The 26,037-nt window shown below is 42.6% G+C and overlaps 1 protein-coding gene across 1 annotated transcript in view; it reads left to right on the top strand.

Annotated features, from left to right (window-relative positions):
* Positions 1-10,713, top strand: part of BFSP1 (beaded filament structural protein 1) — a 37,535-nt gene extending 26,822 nt beyond the window's left edge. The window contains exons 5-8 of the mRNA XM_063125498.1: positions 1,198-1,305; positions 5,737-5,957; positions 7,694-7,779; positions 9,761-10,713. Of these exons, the coding sequence (XP_062981568.1) occupies positions 1,198-1,305; positions 5,737-5,957; positions 7,694-7,779; positions 9,761-10,713 (1,368 nt within the window). The remainder of the gene's footprint in view (positions 1-1,197; positions 1,306-5,736; positions 5,958-7,693; positions 7,780-9,760) is intronic.
* Positions 10,714-26,037: the final 15,324 nt, after the last annotated feature.

Raw genomic sequence — 26,037 nt, 5'->3', positions numbered from 1 at the left:
AGGGGGGAATCTCATGATAAAACCATCACAAGATCTTCACCCCTCCGTTGTGGACTAAGACATAGGTGTAGCAAAGGCTATGGTTTTTATTACTGTTTGCCACCTTGAGCACCATTTTGTTTGGTGGAAAAGTAGGGTACCAATCAAATGAATAAATCCATAAATTCCCAGTAATTCCAGTTAAAGAATTTCAGGTTACTGGGGTTGGGAAAGGGCTGGCCTGGAGACCTTGGGAAGTTAACTGCCTGTCAGAATAGGAGGAGTAGAGTTTTGAGATACTACAGAGCTCGTGGGGGCGCCCAACAGGCCAAGGACTGCTTTCTTTTGCATTTAGGTTTTATTGTTTTAATATTGTGCTGTTTGTGGAATCACAGTAAAGTGCATTTTTCCTCAGGTCCTGATGAAGGATGTATTTCCGAAACATGTGAGGAGATCGAAGAAATAATTAAAGATTAAAGAAAAAGATTGTTTCATAGTACCAGAGCTTGGCTCTCATTTTTTCATCAACTTGTTTGGAGTTAACTTTGTTCTATTTCATGAATGTATTTATTTATTTATTTAGAGTATTTTTATCCCGCACCTCAGCCAAAAAGGCTGCTGGAGCGGCTTACAATAAATCAGTAAAGAAGACAGTCCCTGCCATCAGGCTTACTTTCTAAAAACAAAAAACAAAAAAAACAAGACACAAGAGGAAAAGGGGATTGGGAGGGAAGAGGGGGAAAAGGAAAAGAAATTTAGGAGACTGTTTAGCAGGACTGAAAGGAAGGCCCTGCTCCCGCCTGTCATCTCCCAAAGGAGGGCTGCTCCCATCTCCCTCGCTGCTGCTTCTTCCCCACAGGGGCAAGATGACCGTTAGCCCTGTGGCTTGTGTTCCACCTGAAGCAGGCCCTGAGAAATTGCATAAACATCTCCTGTTTTCACATCAGAGCACGGTGGGATGTGTGAAACAACAGGGCTTCTGTAGTGCTCCAGCTGGAAAACCTTGATGCACTTCTTCTTCTTCTTCTTCTTCTTCTTCTTCTTCTTCTTCTTCTTCTTCTTCTTCTTCTTCTTCTTCTTCTTCTTCTCCTCCTCCTCCTCCTCCTCCTCCTCCTCCTCCTCCTCCTCCTCCTCCTTTCCAACATGTAATCACATCTTTGATGATACTTCTACACAATATGATTCTCCCTTCTCCCTCCCTTTCTGCTTTGATCTCAGGAGAAGCTGATAACCGAGAGGAGGATCCCAATTCTTCAGAACCAGCTAGAAGAATACAAGAGTATCCTTTGCCAACTCCAGGCTCAAAAAGTGAAACTACAGACAGAGGTATTCTTTCAAGAAACACCATTGTGACCAGGATTACTGCAAATTAGCAGTTGGGAGCTGTGAAATTTTGAGCCTTTTTGTTTTTACAAGCAAGAGGGATAGCCAAGAAAGAGTTTGAAGTATGCATGTATGGAATGGAATGGAACTGAACCAAATTGAGTTAATTTGAAATTTATTTTTATTTTATTTTATTTATTTATTGCATTTTTATACCGCCCAATAGCCAAAGCTCCCTGGGCGGTTCTCAAAAATTAAAACCAAAGTATAAAACAAACAGTATAAAAACATGATATAAAATACAATATAAAAGCACAACCAGGATAAAATCAGCAGTGGTGCAGTAATACAAATTTTAAACAGCAAAGTTAAAATTAAATTTATAAACTGTTAAAATGCTGAGAAAATAGAAAGGTCTTCACCTGGCATCTGAAAGAATATAGTGTAGGTGCCAGGTGAACCTCCTTATTTATTTATTTCAAGCATTTTTATCTTCAGCTGACAAGGGTCCCAGAGTGGTTTACACAAAGCCATTAAAAACAATAACATGTCATTTTAAACTCTTTTAAAAGGTGGTGCTTAAGACAGTCTGTTCCTTCTTCCTCTTCTCAGTTGGGTCTCATGCCGTCCTCTCAGTGGCATCCTTTAGATGTAGAATAAGTTGAACTCTTCTTGGCAAAGGATTCTCCTTTGCAGTTCAGTAGGGCATATGAGAGCAAGAGGAAATGCATCTCCCCAAAAGATGACAGAAGAGGGCAGGATTCCACAGAAAACTGGCATCTACTAATTTAGGAGTTGATGCAAATTTTAGAAATTCGCACTATAATTTGAACAGAAATACAAGGCATCTCACCAGAGTGTGGAAGGCTATGAACATATGACCGTGTGCCTGCTCAGTCCATTGTCCAGGTACTTACTTTGGCTGGGCAACTTTGAGGGACCCTAACCACTCTCCTTTCTTCAGGTTCTTTCTCTTTAAACCAGACTTGGGCCAGCCAGGCCTTCAAATAGAGAATGTCTTCAGCTAGAGCACTGTCCTCTGTAAAGCATGTAACAAAATTAAAGGCTTCCCCTGTGTTTTGTAAACTGGTGTATGCTTTCATCTCAACATTTTCAGTCATCTGAGTGGTTAGTTCAGAGCTGCTGCTCTTTCTTCTCTCTTATAACCAGAGAGCTTCGGCTATTGGGCGGTATAGAAATGTAATAATAAATAAATAAATAAATAAATAAATAAATAAATAAATAAATAAATAACCAGAAGATATTAGGGAGATGGTAGAACTGTGAAGGTCTGTTGCTCTCTCTCTCTCCCTCCCTCTTTCATAAGAACATAAGAAGAGCCGTGCTGGACCAGACCAAGTGTCCATCTAGTCCAGCACTCTGCTCACATAGAGTGGCCAACCGGGAACCCACAAGCAGGACATGAATGCAACAGTACCCTCCTGCTCATGTTCTCCAGCAACTGATGTACATAGTGCCTCTGATGCTGGACGTAGCACATAGCCATCAGGACTAATAGCTATTGATAGCTTTCGCCTCCAGGAATTTATTCAATGCCCTTTTAAAGTCATTCATAGTTAAATTATGCACTGTGTGAAGAAGCACTTCCTTTTATATGTCCTAAATCTTCCACCAGCCAGCTTCATGGGAGAACCGCAGGTTCTAGTAATATGAGAAAGGGAATAAAATGTCTCCCTATCCACATTCTCTAGACCATGCATAATTTTGTACACCTCTGTCATGTCTCCCCTTAGCTTCCTCCTCCCCCCAGCTGTTCTAACCTTCCCTCATAGGGGAGATGCTCCAGCCCCTTGATCATTTTAAGAACATAAGAAGTTCCATGCTGGATCAGGCCAAGGGTCCATCTAGTCCAGCACTCTGTCCACACAGTGGCCAACCAGCCATCGGCCAGGGATGAACAAGCAGGACATGGTGCAACAGCACCCTCCTGCCCATGTGCCCCAGCAACTGGTTGCTTCTCTCTCTCTCTCTCTCTCTCTGTGTGTGTGTGTGTGTGTGTGTGTGTTCATGCACACGTGTATGTTTGTCTGTCTGTCTGTCTAAGTCCATCTTTCTACAACCGCTTCTCCAACCCCAATGTCTTAGAATATTCCCCAAAGTCCTAAGGAGGTCCATTTTAAAGTAAAATGAAGTGTTAGTTTGTCTACCATGTACTCTTGTCTTGCTGTCTTTGAGGTTATCTTGGTGATGCCATTAGAACCTTGACACATTTATGGTCCTGGAACAACGTGGAAGTAATAAAATGTTTCCCTGTGTCAAGCAAATCTTTTGTTTTTGAAGTGAATGAGTGCCACCTGGTGGTCAATTTATATATTCCACAAGAGCTTTTTTTTTTTTTTTGCACAGGACTTTCATTTTCCATACAACAGGATCCCAAGGTGGCATTGCCTAATATAAAACAATACCTGTAGAAGAAAAATATAGGGGGGGGAGCATGGTTGTGTTGTATCTGAAATTCATGCTGATTCTGCAGGACAAATTCACAAACGAAACAAGATTCATCATAGTCAAAATGCCTATAGATTTTGCACTGTAACAAGGCATTTCTCATAAGTGTTCATCCATAGCAGGATAATATTTATTTATGTAGCTAACCTATGTGCTATTTCCTTACAAGCTAGCACTCAAGCAGTTTAATAGTAAAAACAGAAAACAATAAGACATTGTAGAATTTGTCATAAACTACAAATGGAATTTGTGGAGCAGCAAAATAAAGAGACATACCAGTACAGTATAATAAAACACTAGGAAGAGCAAATCAATAATTCAGCCACTGGAAAACTAACTCAACAATCCAACCAAACAGACCCAAATAAAAACAAAACTGCAAAGAACAAATAAATAAACCAACACTATATAACATCAGATTCCAACCATAATGGACAGATCGGCTAAGCTGACAGACAAAATGGTTAGGTTGAGTTGGTTCACTAATAGTTTTCTCTGGAACTGGCATCCATTGTTGACTTAGTTTTTAGAAGTCAGATGATTTCATTGCATTCCGGTGCTCTCTGTTTTTGTCCTCCTGTGTTTTGTTTTGTTTGTTTTTGTTTTGAAAGCCGATGTATGGAAACGTTTTCTGATCAAACACAAGTGCAGCATCAGCCCACCCAGTGTAGCAGTACCGGGACTTATAAGGGCTACTAGGATTTCAATGAAATGCTTTTTCTTTGCAGTTTCTGCTGTTACTGCTTCTTGGTCAGCGTTGCTGAGTGATTAGTGGTAAATTGCCACTTAATTAGTCATAACAGCTTCTGTTCCCCATGGGAGTGGGGACTGAATTATACTGCTTTCCTTTGATTATCTGTATCTATTTTTTCCCTTTATAGTAAATTCTGGAGGGTACCCCAACCCTCTGGAATAGATTTTTGGGAAGCCCAGGGGGCTGCAGGAGGCAGTCAGCAAAAATTACCTCCCCAGATTCCACCAGCAGAACCATCCTGTGAGCAGAATTCCACTCATGGGGATCTCAGGATCCAAGTTACTGTTCTTTCTCAAAAGGTTATGAAATACATGGAAAAGGCTGGACTAGATCTTGCTCTGAGAATATAAAATCACAGTTTCCTGCAGTGAATGTGTGAAGTATGAAGAGCAAATGCATGGCCTTCATCATTCACCATTATTATTAATTATTATGATTATTATTATTATTATTTATCACCTTATTTGCTAAAAAGCCATGAAGACTATGCAAACAATTTAAAACAAAACAACCTTGCACTGGATTTGGCCATCCCATCAATACGAAGCCCTTCACAATCCATCTTAACTTGCGCCAACTTTTCCTGTTGTTCTATGTATATATTACATTTCTATACTATCCAAAATCCGAAACTCTCTGGATTGTTCACAACAACGAAAACCCCAAATTGCAGCATAAAATGAATGATAAAAATTTAAAAGCTTAAAACTACTGTATAAAATAAAAGTTAAAAAAACAGAATAAAAATTAGCAGCAATGTGGAGATTTAAAATGCAATAAAATTTAAAACAACAGAACTAAAAGACTGAAATTCCTGGGAGAATAAAAAGGTGTTCACTTGGCGCCAGAAAGAGGACACTGTAGGTGCAAGGCGAGCCTCTTTGGGAAGCTCATTCCACAACTGGGGTGCCACAGCAGATAAAGCTCTCTTCTTGGTAGCCACCTGCCTCTCTTCCTTTGGGAGGGGATGAGAACCACCAAGGATTATCTTAGGGTGATACATATGGGAAGAAGCAATCCTTCAGTTACTCTGGGCCCAAGCAATCATGCCAAGTTGTACCACAGTTGTTTAAAATCAGTGAACTGCTATTGAAGGAGGTTGACATACCACACGCTGAGAGCTCTCAACGTGCTCTGAGAAGGTGCTGGTCCACCATTTCTCATGAGAGAACTGCTTCAAGCAACCTCTTTCATCTGCATTTGTTCAACAGACAACAGTGCTGGAGCAGGCTATTAAGAACACCCAGGAAAGCTACGATGATGAGATCCAGCTGTACAATGAGCAAATTGACATGCTGAGGAAGGGCATAGAAGATGCAGAGAGGACCTTGGAAAAATACACCAACGACTGCCGCCAGCTCTCCATTTATAAGCAGGCCTTGGAGACTGAGCTGGAGCGCTACAAGCGCATCATTGAAAATGAAGATAGCAGGTAGGAGAGTTCTTTGGAGCCACAAGGCTCAACATACTGCTATGTTTTTAGAAGCCATTTTAAGGAAATACAGGGGGCGGGCATATGGTTCAGCGTTTATTATGAAATGGGGCTAAATAGTAGCACTGTGCCAAAAAAAATTCCCGTGAAAATTTCAACCATTCTCATTCAATTTGATTGAAAAGAGATTGCTTTAAAAAAGAAATTCAAAGGAGAAGAAATTTCAGAGAAGTTCTCATGAGTTCAGTTCAGGGTTCTGGTGCTTATTTTACTTCTAAGGTGACTGAGGAGTATTTATTAATATCCTGTCTTTCATTGTACAGTTATCTCTCTGACAGTCTGTGGCCTCCTTGGTTTCCTTCATTTCCCACCCAGGGAAAGGCATCATGAATTTATTCCTCCCATAGGGCCTTTTCAGATCAGGAAGTACAGGCAGCCTGGGAGACTGTAGAGCAGTGGTGAGATGTGTAATAGAAAGAAAAAATATAGACAGTCCCCAAAGCCACCTCACAGTGATTAATTAAGGTCAAAAACACCACACACCCACATTCAAAATAAATTATAAAATGCCCTGAAAATGAGGAATAAAAATAGAGGCTTATTTTCATGATGAAAGAAAACTTTCAGGAAATTCCAGAGATTTTCCTTTTGTTACCCCCTAGAAATAAAAGGACACTTTTCAGAATTTTCTCCACATTTTCACTTTTTGTTTTTGTTTTGTTTTTTGTGGTGGCTGCATTCTCTCCTCTCAGTGCGCTGGAGTGATGCTAGGTATATGGGACATTGTGGAAGATGCAACAGTTGCTGCTGTTGCCACCTGCATTAGCAGTGCAACCGCCCCCCCCCCAAAAAAAAACCTCTTAAGAATAAAAAGGAAGAAGCTGTTCTACAACCCTTGACAATGGTGATCAGTTATGCCTTGATTTTAGGAACTTTTTTAAAAAAATTCCCCACTCTAGCCTTCTCCAACCTGGTGCCCTCCAGATCCATTGGATGGACCCCATCCCTGTGCGCAGACACTGAAATAAAGAGCCTGCCAAGATTTCTCACTCACCAGCCAGCCCAGGAGCACTTTCACACTGTGGAAATGTGGATGATTGACTTCTACGAGTCCAAGCAGAAACACGCCCCCTCTCTCCCACTCTGCCCCTGAACATTGCGATTGGAGAGCACTGCTGCAGCTATTCCTATTGGTTAGCCTCTGGAAGGCTTTGAGCAAGAAGTCAATATCAAAGCTACCCCTCACTCCACCCAGCCTCTTCCAATACCAACACACACACTCACAGAGAGAGAGAGGGGGGGGGGGAGAGGGAGAGAGAGAACAGGATAATTCTGGAGGCTTTAGAAGCTCCAATTGGGCACGTCTCTGCTCTGATATTAATTGATGGGTTTGGAAGTGGCCAATCTCTGCTCTGGAAGATCGAATGCTCCACGGATATTCATGGTTACCAGATAATTCCAGGGCGGAGAGCACACCCCTACTATTCACAAGCCCTAATGCCCTGATTCCACCACTGAATTCATCTTGAGGCAACTAGTTAAAAGAACTAAATTGGAATAAAAATGATTTATTGAGAATATACCCATACATTATGTATAGATATAAAATAGCCATAATTCTGTAGAAGTTACCTCTTTTGTTTGACTTGGCATGGGGTTAATTTCACGTAACAAAATTTTCATTCTTCTATGAGATATTATTTTCTTAGCATAATTTTCTCTTTCTGTGCTACTAGGTTAAATTCTGCCATTGTTGGAACCCCCGTAACACTCTTTACGCAGACTTACAGACCCTCACAGACTCCAGCCATGAGTGGGAGAGGTAATGATTCAGGGCCTTTTGGTCCATGGGACTAGTATTCAAGAGTTGCATCTGTGACTACGTTGGCATTATGTCTGGCTACAGCTGATTTGAACTGGGCTTAAGGGGATCAGTTAACCATTTGCTCATGGGTGCCTGCTACTATGAGAAAAAAAGAGTAAATTATATTACCTGAAAAAAGAAAGAGAGAGACTGATTTGACTATTGAAGATTTGCAGGGTCACTGTGTGTTACTCCACAGAGAAGGATCAATGGGTGCAAATTTCAGGGGAGCAGAAACTTCCTCATATTGACACCTGCTCAGCAGTGGAACAGACTGCCCAAGAAGAGGTGGGTTCTCCATCACTGGAGGTAATTAAGCAGAGGTTGGCTGGATGGCCATCTATCAGGGACTTTGCAGCTGCATCCTGCATTGCAAAGGTTGAACAGGGGTTGGATTAGATGACCCTTAAGGTCAATGCCAACTCTATAATTTTATGGAGGGGGGAGTCATTTTGCAGAGTGCCTGCCTACCTCACTGTAGTTGGCACATGTTGCAAATACTTTTGGAGTGAGTTGGTGGGACCTTAACATTTGGTGGGGCCTTAACTTGAAGATTAGGGTTGCACTGCACTGCAGTCCTGTGCATATTGACTTGGGAGTAAGCACCTGATTTTAGCTTCAAACACATCCAATTAAGCCTGAGTCCTCAGGCGTATTAAACAGAGCTTTTCTCAAACACATGGCATGTTGCTAACAGCATGAACTGCAGTAATTAGTGGAGGCAAAACTAGTGTTACAGCCAGTTCTTAAAGCTGGCAGTTTTTATGGCTGTAGGTAACAAATGTTAAAATTTGTTAACATCTCTCTCTCTCTCCCTCCCTCTCTCCCCCTTCTCTCTCTCTCCCTCTCTCCCCCTTCTCTCTCTCTCCCTCTCTCCCCCCTTCTCTCTCTCTCTCTCTCTCTCTCTCTCTCTCTCTCTCTCATATAATATATAATGAGTGCTTCTGAATGAGTTCTTTTGAAATGTTTAGGAGGTGCAGAGGAATCAGTGCCCAAAGGATTGTGTCACTCTTCAAAGGAGCAAGTTTACAACATTTTGGGATGATCTAATAGGTTGGATCCCTGCTTAATCATATGTAGAGTAGACCCCTTGAAGTGAATGGGACATGCACTTCAATGAGTCTACTCCAAGTATGGCTACATCTGAATCCATCCCAATATCCCAATGCACTCTAAATAGGGCTACCTTTGTGCCTATTGCAGAAACTTCAACTAGTGCAAAATATGGCAGCCAGGTGGGTCACTGGTACACCTAGGGGTGACCATATTACACCACTTTTAAAATCACTCCACTGGCTGCCAGTTAGTTTCCGGGCGAAGTATAAAGTGTTGGTTATTACCTTTAAACCTGGTTTGGGTCCAGGTTACCTGTGGGATGGCCTTCTCCCCTACAATCTGCCCTGCACACTCAGGTCCTCTGGGGAGAATCTACTTCAGCCAGCAAAAACTAGATTAACAACTGTTACCCAGAGGACCTTCTCTGCTGCCGCTCACAGACTGTGGAATGGCCTGGTGGGAGAGATCCGCCAACTCAACAATCTTTCTGAATATAAAGAAGCAATAAAGACTGATCTCTTCCGGCAGGCCTGCCCAGTCAAATTTTAAGATGTCTGGCTGTTATTTTAATAATGTATTAGTTTTTATATGTTTTAATACATTTTATGTATTTTATAATATTTTGTATTCTATGTTGCTCTCCCTCTGGATCGAGGCGGGTAATAAATAAATAAATTATTAGTATTATCTTTAAGTATCCACTTTAAGTCCATAAAGTAAGAGCTTTGTGAGATACCAACTTATTTATTCAACCAATATTTGCAGCATTACAGCAATGCTTAGCACTATTTGAACTGATGGCTGAATATTACACTGGTCATCATCTTCTATTGGCTACAGTTCACGTTGTGTTTGTCTTTCCTCTTTATTTCCTTCCCCCCAGACATTACTCTGGTCATCCAAGACATTGCTAGTGCAAAGCCGAGGCAAAGAAGTCTGCCAAAGAAAGTGTCAAGGAGGAAGGAGATCACACCTAAGGACCTCAACAATGGTGTCTCCCTATCAGAAAAAGTGTACAACCAACCTCTGGAAGGCTTTGAGCAAGATCAGCTGGATTTCAAACATGAGGGATTACTGGTAACAAGCAAACATGGGCATGATGACATCGTGGAAGAAGAAACTGAGCAAGAGAGAGCAGCAGAGGATGTGCCTGATGGAGCCCAGATAAGCAAAGCTTTTGATAAACTGTGCAATATAGTGAGAGAGAGAATTAGATGCTACCAGAGGCCAGAACCCAAAACTGACTTTTATACAAAAGGGCGTTATATACTTGTCACAGGAGAGGGAAGCTATGATGACCCCAGCTTTCATTCTTCATCCATTTATACTGGAGGTGGGATCATTGTTTCTGACAGTGATGGGAAGATGCCAAGTGGAGATGGCACAGAACCAATCCCAGAGCTACCCAAACCATTTGAGCATGACAAAAATCAACTGGAGATGCAAGAGGGGTCCAAGATGCAGGAGGACATCACATATGAATACAAACCAGAGGGCAAAGAGAAGGATGATGTATCTGAACAGTGGGGAAATACTGCAGAAAAAGATGAAGAGTCCATGAAACAGTCGAGCCTTGAGGAAGTTCCAACGCTAGGTCCGAGTGACCGAACAGAAGCAGGGATTTACGTAGGCAAAGAGTCTGAAAGGCAAGAGTCTGCCCTGTCTTTCAAAGAACTGAGCCCACCAAGCGCCATGAGTTATGAGAAGGTAGAAGTGGTGGAATCCATCGAGAAGTTCTCCGATGACAAAATTCAGACTTATGAAGAAACTGCGATGATAGTGGAGACCATGATTGAGAAGACCAGCAAAAAGAAATTGGGAGACAAAAGCTGTTAACCTGCATTTTTAAAATGGCCAGTCAGTTTGTCCAGCTCTGAGTCACTAAAGATGTGATCCTCAAGAGTTTTTTGCTCTGTAACGATAACACTAGTAAGGTCAATGGAACTCTTCCAAAGTGAGTGGTTTGAGTATTGTAGCCTTAAGGATATACTTTGCTTGATCTTTCTTTCTTTCTTCTGCTGAAATGATAAAAATAGTGGATCTTGTGCTTGGTATAAAGCTAGTGTTGTCTGTACTACATTAGGTGAAATACTGCATAATGTTGGTTCACTTTGCTTGATTCTAAATGGTTGAAATGACTCTCCTAAGGTTTAGTTACTGGCAGTAAGAGCTTTAAGCTACAATATGCTGATATTTTTGGTGCCACCTTTTTTGCCTTTGGCTCTGCCCAGTCTGCAATGCAGTCCCTGAGAGCTTCTCCGAAACAAAATTTGGCCCTTGGCCTGAACAAGGTTCAATACCCCCGGACATGACCACAGGATAAAGCAGCCACACCACAAAAGGTAAGGTATGGATCGAACCTAAAACAACTGGATTTCTTTATCCCCAGCCCTAAACACTGATTTGGAATATAGCCCTAGAACTTTTAAAGGAACTGAATTTCAAACTAAGTTACCCCACTCCACCAACGGGGAGCCAAATATATCACTGATGTAAATGTGCATCAAGATGGCCATCTGGACTCTACTGAAGTTGATGAATGAAGGAGATATTGTAAGAGGGCAAGCACATCCCCTTCTAGGGTTACAGGTCTTCTACCACAAAGCATGGCTCAAGCTGGATTGGGGTGAGTGTGCTTAGTACCCTAGCATTTCTAGGATTGTGATAAATATAACTATTAGAACTGATTAACTTCCTTATTGAAGTGATGATTGGACAATACTGATACCTATATTTCTAATTATGCTCTATGCTATGAATGTTAGCTGCTGCCATGTGGTTGATTTTCATTTCATGAAAGTGTTGCCTTCCATAGAAAGTATTTTTCAATACCCATGAAAAATGGGTATTGACATTTAACTACAGAAGGCAGAACATTATACAAATCACTCAAAACTGCTATCCACAACCAACAACCTGTACACGCTAACTTGGGAGCGAGTCCCATCAAACTCAATGGGGATTACTCAATGGGACTTACTAGGAGCAGTTTTCCCCATACTCAATGGAGTTTACTGGGAGCAAGTTCCATCAAACTCAGTCGGACTTGCTTCACAGAATTGCAGTTGGAGTACTTTGCTTTAAAATGCATTTATGGATGGGGCTGAGTCATCTTAAATCTAGACATTGCAATGATGTAATACAGTTTAGAACAAACTCAGGATCCTCTTCTGAGCATTTGGGAGTAAATTTGAATACTTGCAGCTTTAACTTTATTGTGAAAGTCCAACTGAGGCAGCTACAGGGAAGTGAAATGTCCGAAAATTAACATGTAAATACAAAACAGATTCATGAACCAGGTCCAGAGATGTCCCCCCAACATTCCCTGCACTGAACAGACAATTGGTTCTACCAGCTATGCTTGTATTTAATTCTTTCTCCCAACCCATGTCCACTACTTTCAGATGACACCAATTGCCTCTTCAGCAGTGATCAAGGAGTACCTCTTGCACACCTGTGGGCGATTAATGTTGGGTACTTACCAGGGCCAGCACCAGGAGTCAGCATTGCTGAGGTCCCAGGCAGCAGTGGGAGGATTGGGTCCTCCTGGTGTCATTGGGCCCCTTCTGGGCCCACCCAGTTTTAGCGCTGTGCCACACTGCCAACTGCAGCACCAACTTCTTTTGAGTTTAGTGCATAAAATTGCATGACTTCCACAACTGTTTGTTTGCCCGTTTGCCGTGTGATATGCAAGTTGAGAAGCCTTGAGCTAAACCCACAAGAGGTGAAGTGCTGTGCACACCATTCTAGGTGAGCTGTGGAGCAAACGTAAGTGAGCAAAATGTGGAATTGCTTAACATGGTGATTCCGAAATGGTGGATCAAACTGCACAAAGAAAAGTTTGCCAATGATCACTGGCAAAGAGGATCAACAATGCATATCTGAGCAGGCAAAACTTTAGTGAGGATTCGCTTAGTAAACATTAAAGAACTATTGCAATTGTCAGGCTACATAGCACCAACCTGGACTTACCAGAAAGATTAACACCACAGGATTCCAAGAGTAAATGGCTGGAAGGAAGGCAGACATCTTACGTCTTGGTTGCTGTGATCCAACACTTATTTATGGATATGGGAGCATGGGTGGCATTTCTTGCCTGCAACCCCCCTCCCCCACCATTCATTTTCAAGGGAAGCAATTCATCTGAATATGTATATGATCAGACCCTTTCATGAAAATGAAAAGGCTGAATCACACAGGCAAGAAATCTGTGTGTGCCTTTGAGCATACACAGAACTCTGGATCAAGGGGAGTGAGTGGAAACCAAAGGCCATGGAAGATGCCAATGGCAGAACTCTGGCTAGTGTTAATGTACCTGGATTTCACCCAGGGCAAATTTTTCTAACTTCTCAGATGATAATGTATTAGCTGGGTGAGAAGTTCTGAAACTCTGCTCAGAGTAGATGCAATGTTACTGGACTTACACTTCGTAGTTTTGCAAAATCAGGCCATACTAAGGTTAGCTATTTTAGGGCTTTTGTTTTACCATTTCAAAGCATCCTTCCAAAATCATTCAATCAGCCAGTATTCAAGTTCTTGCAAAATCTTAAAAGGATGATCTCTGACCTGGTTATGAATGCAGCACTGAGGACCATTAGGAACACTCTTTGTGTCATTCCTAAGTAGGAAGTGTTCCCTATATGGCAGCGCTGTGCACGCTTGAACCTCAGTGAAGCTACTGATAGTAATTTATTTCCCTATCACTTGGCCAGATTTATCTCAGACTTACACAAAAATGTATGTGAACGGTGTCTTCAGTGAAAATAAAATACTCTGCATAAACAACGAGATATCTGGTAGTTCTCATTTAAATGTTATCTGCAAATAATATGACGACCCTCACATTTCCAAAGTAGCTTCCATTTTATTTCCCACATGCATGCGTCTTGGCTCCAAAACCAGGCCAATTCAGGACTTTGCTGCCATGTACTCTTCATAGCCAACCAAAGAGCCTTGCGATAGCAACCCAAAGACCTATCTAGTCCAGCCGCTCATGAAAAGGCTTCGAGCAGGATGTGAGGCAACAGCACCCTCCCACTGGTATTGAGGGACTTGCAGCCTTTGATTGGGGGTGGGGAAACATATAGCTATCACAATGGGTAGCTAGGGACGGCAAATCTGTCAAGTCTATTATAGTTCAATCTGTTGGATTTCCACCCGTTTCCAGGATCATTTGTGAATTTTTAAAGGCCTGCATGAAAAGGCATACGTGTTTCTGTGTGCATGCACACTGCATAATGTACAGTGATTTTGTGTGCACTTACCCCCAATATTCATATTCTGTCCATTTTCCCTCTAATAAATACACTTTCAGTTGTGCATTTTTGATCACAAGTCCAAACGGTGCATTTCAGAGTGCAGTTTGCTCCAGTTTGTATTTACCCTATTTCTTCGATTCTAAGACACACTTTTCCCCCCATATAAACATCTCTAAAAATGGGGTGCGTCTTAGAATCGTGGGTGTCCGTTAGGGAGGGGGGTTTTTTCTGTTGGTGGTACTGAAATTAGTGTGTGTCTTACAATCGCTGGCATCTTACAATCGAAGAAATACGGTATATTTGGGGACCAAACGGAATTCTCACCCATTCGTATTATAGCCTTGAATTCCTCCACGAATTTGTGTAATCCTTTTTTAAAACAATCCACATTAGTAATCATCAGCAGATGTTCATGAAACAAATCCCATAGTTAGATGAGATGCTGACTCACCTTTCACTCTAACAAGTAGGCAGTATATAATACATGTGGTCATTGCGTTCGCAGCCCAGGGTGGATGAGATGTTACAAGAGATGCTAAATAAAGCATCAGTTTACCTCCCTAATAGGGTACAATGCCACCACAGTTATTGTCACATCTGGTCTAAAATTAAATTGCTTTTTGACTCCAACTTCCAATGTGAAGTTTATAAGGTTTTCACTGCAGCGATGGTGCTAGAGGGACATCACTCTGCATGTTGTTGGACATCAGGAAAAACTTCCTGTTAGAGCAGTATGACAATGGAACCAGTTACCTAGAGAGGTTGTGGGCTCTCCCACACTAGAGGCCTTCAAGAGGCAGCTAGACAGCCATCTTTCAGGGATGCTTTAGGGTGGATTGCTGCATTGAGCAGGGAGTTGGACTCGATGGACTTGTAGGCCCCTTCCAACTCTACTATTCTATGATTCTATGAACCACCAGCCATCGTTGTCAATGGTGGATTTCAAGTTTTACTGGAAATGCAGATTGTTTGTGCCTGCAGTCCTTTTCAATCTTTACAGTTCCCCCCACCCATAATGTGTAGTAACACTTTGTGTTGTGACATCATAGTATTCTGCATTTCACCAGAAATGCTATTTCAAACCCCCAGAGGCAAAGAAATATACGTCAATCCTGTTCGTATTTCCACCTGCCCACATTATGCTTTTAGGTGTACATCAAAAAGTATACCGGGTTGCATCCAGTGTTACTCCTACTTAGAGTAGATACATTGTAATGAATGGGACTTCCTTTCAAGTCCCATTTATTGCAATAGGTCTACTCTAAGTAGGAGTAACACTGGATACAACACATTGCGTGGATGAGGTAAGGCTGCCTAAAATCACATGTATGGTACAGGTACACTTTCCCTGGATGACTGCAGCTCCTTGGCACACATACACTTGATGGCAAATCGAGGTTTGCTGCTACAACATAATGTGTGGAAAGTAGGGCTCTGATCTGCTTCACTTCAGAGCGTAGAAGCAATAGCAAGGCGGCCTGATTCCCATCTGACAAAATCGGAGACGAAGCAGGTTGGGGGGGCTGCGGATCGAAGTGAAGAGGATTGAGACCAAGTGGATCCTTTGCCTTGATCCGGAGCTCCGAAAAAAAGGTAAGTGGGGTCTTACCTGGTGCTGCTGCAGTCCGTGTGGTGATGGCGGCAGAGCCAGGTAAGGGGGCAGAGGGGAGGGGGGCTTACCTGCCTCTGTCGCGGTCCCACGGCGGCTTCAACTGAGGCTGAGGCTCAAACTGGAAGTCCAGGCTGCAACCACGGCCTGCCCTTCCGCTTTGAGCCTCTGCCTCAGGTTAAGCCGCTGCCGGAACGCAATGGATTCAGGTAAGGGGGGGAGGGAGGGGGCCTTATCTGGTGCCACCACCGCCACCACAGTCCATGTTGCGACGGCGGTGGAGCCAGGTAAGGGGGCAGGGGGGAAGGGTCTTACCTGAGTCCATTGTGTTCCGGCAGCGGCTTCAACTGAGCCTGAGGACTCAAACTGGTTTGAGTCCTCGGGCTCAATTGAAGCTGCCGCCGGACCACAACAGACACAGGTAAGGGGGGAGGAGGGAGGGGGCTTTACCTGGCACCGCCACCATCGCTGCGGAGCTCCAATTCAGATCTGGAGCTCTGCAGCAGAGCAGACCATAGGCGGATCAATGTGGGGCAGAGTGGGCCCGATCCGGAATTTGCGGATCGGGGGGTCCATGCACAGCCCTAGTGGAAAGTCCCATAGCTGCATATATATTACCATCGCACTTTCAATGCCAAATGTTGTATCCAAAAGAGAGGCAGAGTAAAATATAAATCCTTTCTTGAAAAGTATCCACCTAGCAGCACTAGCATTATGCCTGACTAAGCACCCGAATTACTATTCCCAATTTCCTCTTATAGGCTGCCTCCCTTTAGCTGGGTATAATCCCAGCTCACTGAAAGATACAATGCCTATGCAATCACCACATTATGATCACGCATCTTTCGATATGGAAGAAATGTTTAAAATAGACATGATAAAAAAAGACATGATAGCACTCTTCAAATACTTAAAAGGTTGTCACACAGAGGAGGGCCAGGATCTTTTCTTGATCCTCCCAGAGTGCAGGACACGGAATAACGGGCTCACGTTAAAGGAAGCCAGATTCCAGCTGGACATCAGGAAAAACTTCCTGACTGTTAGAGCAGTGCGACAATGGAATCAGTTACCTAGGGAGGTTGTGGGCTCTCCCACACTAGAGTAATTCAAGAGGCAGCTGGACAAGCATCTGTCGGGGATGCTTTAGGGTGGATTCCTGCATTGAGCAGGGGGTTGGACTCGATGGCCTTGTAGGCCCCTTCCAACTCTGCTATTCTATGATTCTATGATTCTATGATAGTATTTCAGAACTATTAGGAGAAGAAAAGTGGCCTTTATAGGCATCCTGGCAATTGGATTTTTTTTTTCCTATTCTTTTTTCTGCTGAAACCATTCGTTTCAAAAATTGGGTTCGTGCTGGATTTAAATGAATTATAGAGCTCACCAAAACTCATTCTCAGAATACATAAACCCCTATTCAGGTGTTACGTAATCAACATACAAGGAGGGGGGGGGGTTGCTCTCCTTGTCCTCGCTCTGTTGTCATTTTGTGGATCACATGGACAGTCCCCATGGAGGCTCTTCTCTTCACAAAGTCACCCTCCATACATAGAGGAGATGAACACAGTGATGGAGGAACTTGGGTTAGTCCACTCCCCCTCCTTGTGTGTTGCTTATCCTTGGCTATAGAAGTCCTGAATAGGGCTACAGTGACTCATGATTCCTATTAAAATAGGGTGCTTTTCCAGACTGCTTTAGCATTTATTCTGCAGGTTCAGCTGGCTCTATTACTTACATGCTGTTGGTGGGTGCTTCTCCTGCCCTGGACATCATGGCCAGGTTTGCATTCCTTTGGAAGGACCATGTTCACAGTTTGGGGGTACTCACTGATCCAGTCCCTTGAGGCTCAAGTGGTCTCTGTGGCATAGAGTGCCTTCTACAAGGTTTGGCGGTTATGTCAACAGCGACCCCTTCTGGATGAAGAGAACCTTGTGGAACCTTGCCATGGTTACCATGTTCTGGTAAGGTTAGACAACAGTAATGCATTGTACTTTTGACTGAAGACTGGGAGCTTATTTTTCAGTCCTTCAACAGCTGCAATGGCTCCTGGTCTGTTTGCGGGCACAATTCAAAGCATTTGTGCTGACTTTGAAAGCAACTCATGGCATGAGATCATGCTCAGAGTACCAAAAGGGTCGCCTGCCTCAATATCAGCCATCCCACCTGTTAAAATATGGAGCTGAGGCAGGTCAGAACATGAGAGAAGGCCTACTTGGGGGTGGCATCCTGACTGTGCATGAATATCAGAAATATGTATATATACTTCCTCTTATACACAATTGGATCTGTATATATAAAAATATAATACATTGATTAAAATGCTGTGCCTAAAAGCTGGCTATTAGTTTGTATATGTTTGTATGTTCTCCCCAGAGAGCTTCTCTTGACACCCAAGTTGTTAAACCTGTCTTATTTTTCTCTTTTAAGAGAACCAACTTTTTGTTCTTTTTAAATGTGGCTGATCATATTTTATTGTGTTGTTGATTGTTTTTGATGGTGACTTTTTGTGCACTTGGGGAAATTTTATCTGAAAGGCAGCATATACACATTAATTAGCAATTAATAATTACTAATTTCACTAGAACTATGGAGAAATCAGTTCGAGTCGTCAATTTCAGCTGCTATTTTGGTTAGGCTCTGGAACGTCAGTTTTTCATATGATTTGTTAAAGGATAATGTTTATGCTGTGCCTAAAAGCTGGCTAAAGAAGGCGCTGCCTCTGAGCATGTGAAAAGTTTCTTAGCCTGACTTCCAAGCAAACACCAGCAGCACCCATGCATTTGAGTTTCCACACAAGCCTCCTTGGCACAAAGTTAATGAGTACAATGCCACATAGCTTCTGATAAGCAATTAGCCTTTGTGTTTCTCAAAACCTCCTGCCTTCTTGGGAGACAATAATGAGGCCTACTAAGTAATCTACAAAGCTTTATTCAAGCAATAAACATCTTTTCCCACCTGAAGAGAGTCAAATCTCTAGGAACTTTCCCCTAGGCAAAACTATGCAAACTAAGCGAGACAATTGTCCTTTCAAGAAGAATGGAAAGCACTTTCCCGAGATGCGTTAATTTCAGAGAGACTAGTTATGATGCAGCTTCTGACGGGACGCCAGACGGGCTGACTTTCTTCTTCCTTCCTATAGCTGTTTTAGTCTGCGGTGTACTCTAGGATTGGCTAACCTCTCTGTGCTCTCCCCCTCAGAAGAATGTTGGCTTCCCACTGACAGTGTATTATTTGCCTTTGATGAGATAAGCTCTGGAGAAGGGTCACTCCCAGCTGGTGAAGAGCCCGTGAGAGCTTTCTCCCCCACTGGTACAGGATGGCCTGTTTCTGGCACTGACTCCTCTACTTCAGAGTCTGATTCTGATTGATCACTTGAAACACCTCCTTCCAACCCAGGGGAAGCAGGGCTAGACATGACATTATCAGAATTGCCGCTTTATCTTTTTATTTTGCTTATATTATAAAACATTAGCACTGGGCTTTATAGTTTAACAATGTTCACTCTCTATAAAAAATTAACCCCATAACTCCCACTTAAGAATTTATAACAAATTAACATTATTTTGCATCAGTATAATCACAAAAAAAGGTACCCTTAATTGGCATTTTTTTCAATCTCTACTCTGATGCAAACAATAAAATAATATCCAAATAATTAATTCCATATATATTTATATTCTATATACATAATAATAATAATAATAATAATAATAATAATAATAATATCAAAATTTACCACCACTCCTTAGAGTTGTCTTTCAGTTCAGATTCAGTTCCCAGAGAGCAAGCGAACAGAGAGCGAGCAAACAGGAAGAGCAAACAAGAGTTTGACAGGGGGAGTTCGGCAGGGAACCCCAAGGGGGAGGACTCTAAGAAAAAAAAGAGGGGGGAAAAAACAAAGAAAACATAAAGACACCTACCCACCCCACAAAACAAACAAACAAACAAAAAACCCAACCAAAAAATCTTATTTTCCCTTAAGACATACTCATATGGTTGTGTACCTTCAGAGAGGACAGGACAAAGTAAAGGCAATTCCACTATAATCTGAAAGGAAAAAAACAAAGCAGAAATTGACAATATGGATGGAAAGGAGCCCCTAGAGGTGGTGACCTGCAAAGGGTGTGCAATGTTCATGTTTCTGCCTGAGCTCAACATGGCGTATACCTGCAACAAGTGCAAGCTGGTGGCACTTTTGGAAGAAAAAGTGAGAGGACTTGAGCGGCGAGTGTCCACCCTCCAAAGAATAAGAGAAGACGAGGAGTTTTTAGACCGAACAGTGGAACTGCAACAGCAACAAGAAGCACACGAGATTGAAGAGCAACAGCCAGCTGAAGCAGAAGTGGAGTATGCTGAGGGGAGGAAAGCCAATGAAGAGGAAACTCTCTGGAAAAGAGTGACAGTTAGGAGCAGAAGAACTAGAAGGCATTCTGCACCGGTGGAATCATTAGAGTTAAGCAACCGCTTTCAGCTTCTGGAGGATGAGTCTGAAGGACAGTTTGCAGAGGAAGAAGTACAGGAGACACCGTGCAACAATGAACAAGAGGCAGAAGGTAAGTCTACTAAGAAGAAGAGGAGAGTAGTCATTGTGGGAGACTCCCTGCTGCGTGGGATTGAAACCCAAGTATGTCGTGAAGACCCATGGACTCGCCAGGTGTGCTGTCTCCCTGGAGCACAGATTAGAGATGTGACTGAAGGGTAATCGAAACTCATAAAGTCCACGGACACATACCCCTTTCTTCTCATCCATGTGGGAACAAATGATGTCGCCAAGCAGAGCTACGAAGAAATCATTTCAGACTATGAAGCTCTGGGAAGGAAACTGAAGAACTTTGGGGCCAGGTAGTTTTCTCATCCATCCTCCCGGTTCTTGGAAGAGGATTAGAAAGGGAAAGAAAAATACTCTGGATGAACGAAGGTGGTGCCGACGTGAGAATTTTGGATTCTGGGACCACGGGCTACGTTACTTGGAACATGGAATGCTGACAAGGGATGGGTTGCACCTCACAAGGGCTGGAAAGAATGTGTTCAGCCACAGCATGAAGAACTTGATCAGGAGGGCTTTAAACTGAATCTTACGGGGGCAGGAGACGTAAACCTCGAGGCAACAAGGGATGAAGGCCAAGGCACCACAGTACAGAGAACAGCTCCAATAGTGCCCCAAAATAGTGTCCGCAACAATGTAGGAACAAAGCCAGACTATTAAACACATGGTCTTCGATGTCTATATACTAATGCCCAGAGCATGGGAAACAAACAGAACGAACTTGAACTCTTATTACATGAAGGCAAATACGACTTGATAGATATAATTGAAACTTGGTGGGATGACTCCCATGACTGGAATATAGCAATTGAAGGATATAACTTGTTCAAAAAGAACAGAAGAAATAGAAAGTGAGGTGGAGTTGCACTATATGTTAAAAATACCTATCCCTGCACAGAAATACAGGCGGATGAGACTGGGAGCCCCGTCGAGAGCGTCTGGATTAAAATAAATGGGGCTAGGAATAAAAAGAATATGATAATCGGAGTCTACTACTGACCACCCAATCAAGGAGAAGACGAGGATGAAACTTTTGAGAAACAAATTGCCAGTGTTTCAAGGAAGTGTGATGTAGTAGTGATGGGGGACTTCAATTACCCTAATATCTGTTGGGAGACCATTACTGCCAAAAGCGGCCCTTCCAAGAAATTCCTGACATGTATGGGTGATAACTTTCTCCTACAGAAAGTGGTGGAAGGAACTAGAGGGTCGGCAATCCTTGACTTGTTATTGACCAATAGGGATGACTTAGTGGATAAAGTGGCAGTTACGGGAACTATGGGGGAAAGTGACCACGTCATACTTGAATTCTTGACTATGAAGGAGACAAAAGTCGAGCATAGCCATACACGTACTGTGGATTTTAGGAAAGCTGATTTTAATAAACTCAGAACTATAATAAGTAAGGTCTCGTGGCAAGGGAGCCTAATGAGAAAAGGAGTGCAGGATGGGTGGGAGTATTTAAAAAATGAAATTTTAAAGGCACAGTTACAAACAATTCCAACCAGGAGAAAAGATAGAAGACAACAGAGGAAACCAATGTGGCTCCACAAAAAGCTTAGAGATGACCTGAAAACAAAAAGGGATACATATAGGAAGTGGAAGGAAGGCCAGGCTACAAAAGAAGAGTACAGACAAGTGGCGCAGAAGTGCCGAAATGGCGTCAGGAAGGCTAAAGCTGTGAATGAGCTGAGATTAGCGAGGGATGCTAAAAGCAATAAAAAGGCTTTCTTCAGATACGTGAGTAATAAAAGACAGAGGAAAGAAATGGTGGTTCAACTGCTTAATGAGGATGTCAAATCGATAACAGACAACAAAGAAAAGGCTGAAATGCTCAATTCCTACTTTGCCTCGGTCTTCTCCCAAAAGCGGGTCTATGACCCCCCTGGAAAAAGTGAAGCAGAAGTTGAGGGGGCAGGATTGCAGTTTGAGATTGATAAACAAATGGTCAAAGAACACCTAATTTCCTTGAATGAGTTTAAATCTCCAGGGCCCGATGAACTGCATCCAAGAGTAATGAAGGAGCTAGCAGAAGAACTCTCAGAACCTTTGTCTATTATCTTTGCAAAATCATGGAAGACGGGTGAGGTGCCGGACGACTGGAGGAGGGCTAACATTGTCCCTATCTTCAAAAAGGGCAACAAGGAGGAACCTGGGAACTACAGACCAGTCAGTCTGACATCCATCCCTGGGAAAATTCTGGAGCAGATTAAGAAGTCAATCTGTAAACACCTTGAAATCAATGCGGTGACAAAGCCAACATGGATTTGTCAAGAACAAGTCCTGTCAGACAAACTTGATCTAATTTTTTGATAAGGTAACCTCCCTTGTGGACCGTGGGAATGCTGTGGATGTCATATATCTTGACTTCAGCAAAGCTTTTGACAAAGTACCACATGACATTCTGATTAACAAACTAGCTAAAAGTGGGCTAGATGGAACAACTCTTAGGTGGATTCACAGTAGGCTACAGAATCGGACTCAAAGAGTACTTATCAATGGAACCTTCTCAAACTGGGGAGAGGCAATGAGTGGGGTACCGCAGGGCTCAGTCCTGGGCCCAGTGCTCTTCAACATTTTTATTAATGATTTGGACGAGGAGGTGCAGGGAACGCTGATCAAATTTGCAGATGACACAAAATTGGGTGGGATAGCTAATACTCTGGAAGACAGAAACAAACTTCAAAGTGATCTTGATAGGCTAGAGTGCTGGGCTGAAAACAACAGGATGAAATTTAATAGGGATAAATGGCAAGTTCTACATTAAGGAAATAGAAACCAAATGCACAGTTACAAGATGGGGGATACTTGGCTCAGCAATACTGCAAAAGAGAAGGATCTTGGAATTGTTGTAGATTGCAAGCTGAATATGAGCCAACAGTGCAATATGGCTGCAAGAAAGGCCAATGCTATTTTGGGCTGCATTAATAGAAGTATAGCTTCCAAATCACGTGAGGTACTGGTTCCTCTCTATTCGGCCCTGGTTAGGTCTCATCTAGAGTATTGCGTCCAGTTCTGGGCTCCACAATTCAAGAAGGATGCAGACAAGCTGTAGCATGTTCAGAGGAGGGCAACCAGGATGATCAGGGGTCTGGAAACAAAACCCTATGAAGAGAGAGAGAAAGAACTGGGCATGTTTAGCCTGGAGAAGAGAAGATTGAGGGGAGACATGATAGCACTCTTCAAATACTTAAAAGGTTGTCACACAGAGGAGGGCCACGATCTCTTCTCGATCCTCCCACAGTGCAGGACACGGAATAATGGACTCAAGTTAAAGGAAGCCAGATTCTGGCTGGACATCAGGAAAAACTTCCTGACTGTTAGAGCAGTGAGACAATAGAATCAGTTACCTAGGGAGGTTGTGGGCTCTCCCACACCAGAGGCCTTCAAGAGGCAGCTGGAAAAGCATCTGTCGGGGATGCTTTAGGGTGGATTCCTGCATTTAGCAGGGGGTTGGACTTGATGGCCTTGTAGACCCCTTCCAGCCCTGCTATTCTATGATTCTATTATTCTATGATTCTATGATTATGAAAATATGTACACCCATTTATTTATTTTGCTATTATATAGGACATTTAATGTTCAAATAGAGAAATGCATTGGTACATCAAAGCAATGGCTTCTAAACATATTCTTAAATGAATATTTTCTTTGTTTAGCAGTTTGACGATCTTCTAAGATGTCAGTGTGATCTTTGCATTTGTTATAAATATGTGTGCATGGGATGTGCATGTATATCAGAAAAACATACATACACATATATATCTTATAATACAATTTGGTGTGTATGTATAAATATATAAGACGTGATATGTTGAACTGCTGTCACACATACCATATACTATAGCTATTAATTTGTATATTTAGAGATAAATGGCCTGTACCAGCAAGGAGGATCTTCACAACTGTTATGGTTGTGTGTTGTGATGCCCGTCGGTGCTCCCTGCCACTGGCCTTGATGGAAGCTTATGATGGTGATAGGAATGACCATCTCCATATGGAGTTTCTGCTTTCATGCAGGGTCTGGATGCTGGCTGAAAGTCTTTTCAGCAGACGCAAATTCTGCTCTCAGCTATTAGCTTCATCCCACCTGTTTCCCTCAAATTATCCCTTACAGCGTTTAGCTGTCATTGTTGTTATTGTTGCTAGTGGCAGCGCTCCTAAGATCCTTTGCATACCAGGAAAATGGGTTTAAGTGGGGAAATGTAAAAAAATCATTTAAAAAAATCAATGGATGACCCAATCTGATTCAAATTTGGCATGCTGAAAGCTCTCCTTAATATCTATTATTGTGCCAATTTTGATGTCTTTATCTTTAAAGCTTACACAGATGTAAGCATTTGTTTAATTTTTCTTTCAGTGTAGGAAATCCTGCTCCTTCGCCCCAGTGGCCGCTCGGAAAACAACAAATGATTTGCTCCAAAAGTAGTACCAAAATAGGGCAGGTCTTTTGCCTTTGAAGCACAATTAAAGCAGGATGCATGGGAGTACTTCACAGTCAAAGCAGATTATAAACTGGAAGACTTCAGAGTACTTCAAAATAAAAGCAGATTATACGATGGAAAACTTTGGAGTCCTTTCATGCAATTCGCAGTGACTGCACAGTATAACCCTGGTGTGATAAAGCTCTATGTATGGCCATATGCTCCCTAGGTTTTTAGGATTCATTTCCCCAACCCACAATAAATTACATTGAATCCAAAGGAAGTCTCTCATTTACTTTAAGTTGCAGCTTATGGCCATTTCACTCAATAACCCCCATGGACACAAAAGCTTCCTCTTGTTTTCCAGGAGACAAAAGTGATAAGAGCGCCTAAGCAGAAACACTTATGCAGATGTGATGCATTTTCTCTTATAGGACAGAAGAGGAGTTTGCATTTGAGATGTTCTGGATTGTTGCTAATGAGAGCTTTTAGGCTGTCCTCAATGAAGTGCTAATGTTCATGCATATATCTGAGGTTAGACGTAGCCCCATGTTATACTTTGGTTTATTTTAAGCTCACTGGCTTACCAAGTTTTTTATACTTTCTCAACAAGCAACAACAACAGAAGCCAGAAACAATCTTACAAAACACAACTCTTTCTCGTCAGTACGCATTCCAAAAACCTTCCTTTACGAGACCCTCTGTTGCACTGCAAGTATCTTCAATAATAGTGACATTCCAATGGCTCCAGTACACGCACCGAGTTCAATATATGCAGGGCCTTCCCTTTAATTTTCTATGCATGTTCTGTGCATGTAATGGGCATAACCCAGCAGGAAAAAAGAATGGGCAGTCTCTATGCGCATGGAGTTTCAGATCAGGCATGGTTTCCTCAACACTGTTATTTCATATAGGGATGTGCTCCGCTCCGATTAGGAGCGTAGAAGCAGTAGCGGATTGGCCTGCTCCGCCTTACCCAGAGGCGGAGTAGGAGCGGACCGCGGACCCCCTAGAAGCAAGGCGAAGAGAAGCGACCATTTTTCGGAGCTCCGAGTTCAGTCGGAGCGCTCCGGTCGCCATCTTGAAAACATTTCGCCATAGGATTGCATTGCGGCAAATAATCGCGCATAACTACGTTGTTTTTGAAGCTATCGTTCTGGAAATTCTTGTGCACAGAGAGTCGTGGATGGGGGTCATTTTGAGACCACTCTCACCTCTCTGCGTGCTGTGGTTCACGTGCAATATTTTTTTAAAAATCGGGGCAACCGCGGGGCTCAAACTGCGTTTCGGCTTTTCGCCCATAGGATTGCATTGAGGGAAAGA

This window comes from Elgaria multicarinata, chromosome 4 (genome assembly GCF_023053635.1).
Source record: "Elgaria multicarinata webbii isolate HBS135686 ecotype San Diego chromosome 4, rElgMul1.1.pri, whole genome shotgun sequence".
NCBI lineage: Eukaryota > Metazoa > Chordata > Lepidosauria > Squamata > Anguidae > Elgaria > Elgaria multicarinata.
Note: the sequence above shows the minus strand (reverse complement) of the source record. Positions and strands in the feature narration are given on the sequence as shown.